The 7500-nt window shown below is 46.0% G+C and overlaps 2 protein-coding genes across 4 annotated transcripts in view; one reads left to right on the forward strand and one right to left on the reverse strand.

Moving 5' to 3' along the window:
• Positions 1-6886, forward strand: part of LOC106809801 (probable indole-3-acetic acid-amido synthetase GH3.11) — a 39631-nt gene extending 32745 nt beyond the window's left edge. Inside the window, exon 17 of the transcript XR_001393913.1 lies at positions 6876-6886. The gene's annotated coding sequence lies outside the window, so the exon portion shown is untranslated. The remainder of the gene's footprint in view (positions 1-6875) is intronic.
• The window catches only part of LOC106809802 (secreted frizzled-related protein 3-like), a 20038-nt gene that overhangs the window by 9035 nt on the left and 3503 nt on the right, over positions 1-7500 (reverse strand). Inside the window, exons 2-3 of one of the 3 annotated variants that reach the window (XM_014813010.1) lie at positions 6727-7429; positions 554-616 (exon numbers count right to left, since the gene is read on the reverse strand). In XM_014813010.1, the coding sequence (XP_014668496.1) occupies positions 554-616; positions 6727-7171 (508 nt within the window). In that variant the 5' untranslated portion in view covers positions 7172-7429. Of the gene's footprint in view, positions 1-553; positions 617-6726; positions 7449-7500 lie in introns of all 3 variants that reach the window. The other 2 variants (XM_014813008.1, XM_014813009.1) reach the window with 2 other exon arrangements.

A 7500-nucleotide genomic window follows, 5' to 3' on the forward strand; every position in this document is an offset into this window, starting at 1 on the left:
TAACCCTAACCCTAACCCTAGCCCTAACCCTAACCCTAACCATAAACATACCTCATATAAAAATATAAACGTAATACTAAACAACCTAAAACTACCTCGGCCGATAGACATGTGTTAGAGGCTTTAACGTGTGTTTGAGCCCACCGAAACGGGTTCAACGCTCAGCAGTCAATGGACGGGTGGGGGGGGGTGATTATTCAGATTTATGCGTATTTTGATTCGTTTATTCCCGCCTCGGTTAGCAATTTCCGTGCGAACGTTTGAATTTACTATTCTCTGTTTCGGAAATTCATCAAAATTTTAGTGGGCTTGACTAATTTTCTTATTATAGTGATCACAGTGTACAGAGGTTGCGTGATGCTATAATCGTCTACTTTTTACGAAAGCATGAAAATGCATGCATGCGTGTAATGTATGCCTGCATGTAATGCGATTTTTCGGTTGTTGACGCAATATCGCACGTGTCGTCTGCTCGTAAGGAAAGACTATAGCACAGCAGACATAGCTGTTCCTTGCTCGCCTGTTGCCGCCCCCCCCCCAAAAAAAACCTCACCTGTGTTGTTACTAATGATGGGAGGAGTCGGATCCGGTCCGTCAAGCTTCTTAAATGAACTAGCTGCAAAAAATCAAACGCACCGTATAAGAATTCCATACGCGACAGAAAGTAAGCATTTCCGGTTCCGTTTCCGGTCGGCGCGCCAGCCGCCTGTTTGCATTGCGAGGTGTGGCGGTAGACGGCATGCATGCGGCGTTACTGCCGAAGCTTTTATATACAGTATGTGATTAATATTCACAATTTTAATATGAATACCTAACCTAATCCTATATCTCAAATACAATTATATACTATAAGGAAAACTGTGCCACCACAGTATTTGTTGCGCGTGAGCAAAAATAAATACGAATAATACACACAGCAATAAAGCTGAAAAAACTTTTGAAACAGCAATAATGTTTTCCGGTACTTTCGCTCATACGCAGCACGTGTACTAAGCGCCTATACGCACACGCAAACGCACACGCACACGCACACGCACACGCACACGCACACGCACACGCACACACACAGACGCGCGCGCGCGCGCAGACACACACACACACACACACACACACACACACACATACATACACACACACACACGCACGCGGCCAGCGCACCAACGGCACGGCCCCCAGCGCACACACCACAGCACAACACACACACAACACACAGTCACACACCCCAACGGGCCGTCCGTGTATGCGTATACACGCATCCGTGATCACACGTTCCCGCCGCGGCATCGCCAGACAGACGGCTTTGTAAATCTGTGTTTTAACGTGTGCACTGGAGCCCGTCGTATTTCGCGCGCGAACGCGGTGATTAGGTTTAACTCTTTCCGTACGGCTCAGGTATAATTATATTAGTTACGCGCGTGCGAGTACTATCTGTTCACTTACACTCTCTATTAAGTTGCTGGAATAGTGGAAAGAAGTCTGCGGATTTTATTTTAGATCTGGTTTCTAAGTGATCTCCTTTCTTCACATTTCAATCAAGCTTTGTCCCTGAGGAGTCGGCTCTGGAGAGGTCGGACCAACAGACTCTACTAGTCTTCTACGGAAATCAGTGAAGATTTTTCCGTTCCAATGGAATGCATATGGCGTAAGCCTTACTAAAAAACTTTAAAATTCAATCGTCTTGGTTGGCAAAAAAACAACACATTTTGCATTCTATAGCAATAATAATGATAAGAGAATTCGAGGATCGCTGTCGTAATAATTAAAGAGTTATCACATTATCACACATCAATAGAAGAGACATAATAAAAATGTCCTAGGTGAATGCAATTGTGTTATGAATAAAGATATACACTAACAGATGTAAAATGGTGCAATGTGGGGGGCGCCAGCCCTTAATTTTTCATACACAATATAAATAAATAAATAAATATATAATATATATATATATATAATATATATATTATATATACTGTGAGAATATATTTGATTTATCGCTATGACCATAGAATTGTACGATATATACAACAAACGCATTGGGATGTCTAGCAGTGATCTGTCAGAGGTCACGATAAAGGTTATAGCATGTAACAGCAAAGGTCACGGATGAGGTTATAGCATGTAACTAGCAAAGTCACGATGAATGGTTATAGCAATGTTTAAGCAGCAGAGGTACAGATGAAGGTTAATAGGCCATGTTAACAGCAGAGGTCACGATGCATGATGTCTAGCATGTAACACAGAGGTCAACGATGCAGGTTCATAGCATGTAACAGCAGAGGTTACGACACAGGTTATAGGCATGTAACAGCAGAGGTCACGACACAGGTTTATAGCAATGTAAGCAGGGCAAGAGGTCACGATGAAGGTATAGGCATGGTAACAGCAGTAGTCACGATGCAGGTTAATTAGCATGTAAAGAGCAGAGGTTCACGATGAAGGTTGTGGCATGTAACAGCATAGGTCACGATACAGGTTATAGCATGCAGCAGCATAGGTCACGACACAGGTTATAACATGTAACAGGCAGAGGTCACGAATAAAAAGTTATAGCATGTAACATCAGAGGTCAGCGATGCAATGTTATAGCATGCAACAGCCCAGGTCCTACGACATGGTAACGGGCTGAGGTATGAGAATTAACAGCTGAGATCACGACCATGTAAAGGTTGAGGTCAGCGAACATGTACGGTTGAGGTCCATGCTATGTAACATTCTAAGTATCACAACACGGTAACGTCGCTTTCATGCATAGTAATGACAGTCACAACTCAAGACTCTAGAAGACTATGAGGGCCTCAATGTATATTTATTCATGGGCACTGTGCAATCAGATTCTTGGCTTTACACAACTTCCTTTACTTTTATCGCAGATATTCTGTGCCTAGACGAGGCGCAGCATGTAGGCATTCAACAAGGACGAGCTAATTTTCACTAGGACGAAAAGCTAATGCAAAAATAGTTTTTGTTTTCCTTAAAATTCTCAAGCCGCCTATAAAGTCAAGCTTGGCTGTATTCAGGCATGGCACGTGGTGCGCGAGCGTTTTGAAGTTATCTCTCGACTCTACGTCTGCGTAAATTTTTAGACTTTTCCCCCTACTCTATTATTACCGTGCAGGCTAAACGTGAGTCGATACACTGGCGGCCCGCGCTTGCGTTCCGCGACGCTCGCGACGGTCGCCCGCCTAAGATTTTTGGAAAAACCGCAAGGCGCCACCGTGGGCGCCTGCTCCGGCTCGCCGTAGCCAACTCGTACGAAGGGCCTTACTGACGATCACTCAGGGTATTGTACGCGTTTTCCATTACGTCTTGAAGATGTGTTCTGAGGTCTCCTCTATATAAGGCTGAGAAGGGGAGGGGGCATACAATCATTGATCAGATTGGCTGCTGAGATAAGCCGAGATTTGAATTTTGTCAGTACACGCGAGAAAAAACTCGATCGCACGGCGCGCGTCGAATGATAAATGACGATCGAATGGCCGACGAAGAGCAAGAGCGAGCTATTTGCTTATGATCTGCTCGCTTAGTTCGACGGCCGCAATAGTCCCGAAAAGCACACTAGTCCGAATAACCCACTAGTGCCGAAAGCCGCCCACTAGTGCCGAAAATCCCACAGGTGATTGGGTTATCTGAGCTATAGTCCCAATGTTTAATTAATTAATTATTTATTTATTTTTTAATTAATTAATTAATTAATTAATTATTTTTTTAATAAATTAAATTAATTTATTTATTCTTAATTTTAATTTTTAATTTTAATTTTTAATTTTAATTTTAATTTTAATTTTTTAATTTTAATTTTAAATTCCAAATTTTATTATTTTTTAATTGAAATTTTTGTGGTGGGATGTAGGAGAGGTGTGTGTGGAGGGTGAGCTAAGTGTGTGGATGCGCTGCAAATTCTAGACTACGGTAAAACCTCGTTATACCGCTCTCGTAATACCGCCAATCTCACTTATCGCCAGGAAAATGCCCAATGTACAGATCGTTTGGATCTATTGTACGTATTTAGCCTCGTAATACCGCCCCTTGTCAACTGCAACCGCCAGCATTATGGCTATGTACAATCCTATATAAACGCATTGAAAATACACTCATTATATCTGCTTATCCAGCAGAGTATTTAGGCGTTAATCAAGTAGTAGCGTTTGAGATTCTGCCCCATCATCACTTGATGCGGCGGCGTCAATTCAGACTGTATAGACCCTTTTTAAATATTAATTCATGACCTGGATTTGTGGGGCCACAATGTAAAAATCAACTAAAATTTAAAAATTAACCATAAATGTCATAACATGTCAACCACAAATGTAAAATAACACTAATGTCATACATGTCAACCACAAATGTAAAAATTTTCGTTAACCACAATGTAAAGACATCTTTTTACATTGTAAGATAAGTTATTATAATAGCATATTGTATGTGTGTGTTGTGTGTGTCGTGAGCGTTGCTGTTGTGTGTGTGTGTGCGGTGGGTGTGCTGGTGCGGCTTGTGCTGCGTGCCGGTGGGCGCGCCATGGTGCGGGTGTGCTAGCATGCTGGCGCGGCGTGGCGTGTGTATGTGGCGCGTGCGTGTGTATGTGAATGTAAGCTGGCAGCGATAAGTGAGATCAATTGGCGGTATTACGAGGGGCGGTATAACGAGGTATTACCGTAGTCTACAATTTTGCCACACATCACACACCTAGCCCCCACACACACCTCCTACATCCCCTAAAAAATAAAAAATTTAAAAAATTAAAAAAAAAAAAAATTAAATTTAAAAATTAATTAATTAATTAATTAAACATTAGGTATAGATCGGTACCATCCCTGTGGGTTTTCGACTAGTGGGTTTTCGACTATACTAGTGGCTTTCGGACTAGTCGGTTTTCGGACTAGTGGGCTTTCGGACTATTGGGCCGTCGGACTAGCGAGCTATTCTTACATATCATATCAGGAGTAAGATAATATAGGATATAATATAGGATAATAATATAAGATATAGGATATAGGACATAGAATATAATATAGGATAATAATATAAGATAATATAGGATATAATATAAGATAAGACCTATATTATCTTACTCCTGATCATATCATAGTAGCGCTGAACATGCGTCGCTGGCCGCCGCGTCATGGACCGCTGTCCAGAGAATCAGTGCACTGCAGACTCGCTTTCTCTCTCACACACACACAACACACACACACACACACACACACACACACACACACACACACACACACACACACACACACACACACACACACACACAACGCACACACGCACACACGCAGCCACGCACGCACGGCACGCACGCGCACACACACACACACAGTCACACACACACCATCACACACACATCACCCACACACACACACACACACACACACACACACTCCCTCTTGAACGTTCTCTCGCGCTCTCTCTCGCTCTCTCTCTCTCTCTCTCTCTCTCTCTCTCTCTCTCTTTTCTCTTCTCTCTCTCTCTCTCTCTTTCTCTCTCTCTCTCTCTCTCTTTCTCTTTCTCTCTCTCTCTCTCGCTGTCTGTCTCTCGCTGTGCGTGTCTCTCAGTCTCTCTCGCTCTTTCTCTTTCTCTCCCCCCTTCTCTCTCTCCCTCTCTCTCTCTCGCGCGCGCTCTCTTTCCTCATTGCTTACTATCTGCCTTATAACTCTAACTTCTTGCGCTGTCCGCATGAACCCCACTTGCTCACCTCCCTCTTTATCCGCCCTCGTGTCTCAGCTATGCTTGTTCCTCACTACATAGCTGTTGACCCTCCAGCTTCTCGCCACTGCATTGCCCGTGCTTTTTCGTTGTCGTCTGTTTATCCTTTGTGTCCGTCTATTTGTGTGCGCGCATCGGTATCATTAAAGCCACAATATGCGCATCTACACGCTAATTTCTCTGGTACTAGACTAGCAAATACTTCGTGTCATGCATAATCATACTACCTTATGACAAAATAAACTCTAGTTCCTCCCATTTCACTGCGCGTTGTCTTATAAAAGGTATGTACCTTTAAACATACGTACGCGCGCGCGTGCGCGTGCGTTCGTACGTCAGCGTTCGTGCTTACGCACGTGTGTGTGTGTGTGTGTGTGTGTGTGTGTGTGTGTGTGTGTGTGTGTGTGCGCCCGTGTATCCGTGCGTGTGTTCGTATGTGTTCACGCCCGTGTAACGCGCGTACGCACTGACGCACGTTCGTGGAAACGTCTGGGCGACTTTTTGCATCGAGCAGGAAGCGATGCGGCTGCTGTGTTTACGCCGGGCTCTAAATGATGAATTCCGCGTCAACGGCATCTGTTGAACGTACGCCGAGCACGCCTGCTGTTCACGCAGACAGACAGAATGCTGGTAGAAACGTAGGGAAGGAGCCAGCGGGAGAGGTGAGGGACCGTGCAAGGACCAGTGAAGGAGGGAAGGGGTGTAGGCACCAGAAGACGAGGAGGGCGTGTGTAGGGACTGGGGGAGGAAGAGGGGTAGGGGCTAGCAGATAGAGGAGGGAACAGTATTACAGTGTATTGGAGTGTATTACAGTGAGGACCAGGAATGGGTGGGGGGAGAGGTGTAGGGACCGGCAGAGGAGAGAAGGGGTATAGGGACCAGAGAAGGAGAGAAGGGGTGTGGGGATAAGCGCAGGAGGAGGGCGTGTGTAGGGACCGGGAGAGGAAGATGGGTAGGGGCTAGCAATTAAAGGGAACTCTCTCAATCTCCGGCAACTTCAACCGGATATAATCCGCTTACCGGGAATGTTGGACACTATGGCCTCCGGTGCGATGCACACGCCACGGTCGTACTGCGGCAGTTCCAGGAGGTCGCAGTCGAGATTCTCGGGCCACGTTAGTCCGTATCGCGTCAGCAGCGGCTCGCAGCCTGCTCTCGCGCTCTCGCAGACGCCACGACACGGCGGCACCGCCTGGAACTCGAGCGTGCAGATGGGCGCGTAGATGGCGCAGAGGAAGAAGAGGAGGTGCTCGCTGCATTTCGTCTGCACGAGCATGTAGAAGCGATCTATGGCGAGGATGGCGTTCTCCTGTGTGCTGTGATGCAGCAGGTTGGGCATGCGAGTCATGTTGTAGGGCATCGAGCGACACATCGGGATCTTTATCGACTCGCACTGGAGCCCGGCGCGCGTCAGCGTCGCCATGGCGACGACGCATAGCGCCAGCGTCGCGCTGGTTCGCGTCATCGTAGCGCGTCTCTGTTGCCGGGTGATGACTGACTAGATAGAACGCGCGCACTTATTACATCACGTATCTCTCAATCTCTCGTGAGTTTTACGGCGAGGCGATCAGCTCATGCTTGCGTTTCCATCGTCATCGTCGTCGGCGCTGTGCGGGCGCTGAGGGCGCTGCAATGCACCCGGATGTGAGATCTCTCACCAGAGGCTGGTGCTGTCGTTCGTTGCTGCGTACACGTCAGGCTGTGCTGTCATTGCTGATCGCTCCTGCGAACACAGGTTACTGCTAGACGGTATAGCAAAAAGGCAAAACGAGTTAAAGGCTAAAATCTAAAAGT

Source organism: Priapulus caudatus, unplaced genomic scaffold (assembly GCF_000485595.1).
Source record: "Priapulus caudatus unplaced genomic scaffold, Priapulus_caudatus-5.0.1 Scaffold385, whole genome shotgun sequence".
NCBI classification, from domain to species: domain Eukaryota; kingdom Metazoa; phylum Priapulida; class Priapulimorpha; order Priapulimorphida; family Priapulidae; genus Priapulus; species Priapulus caudatus.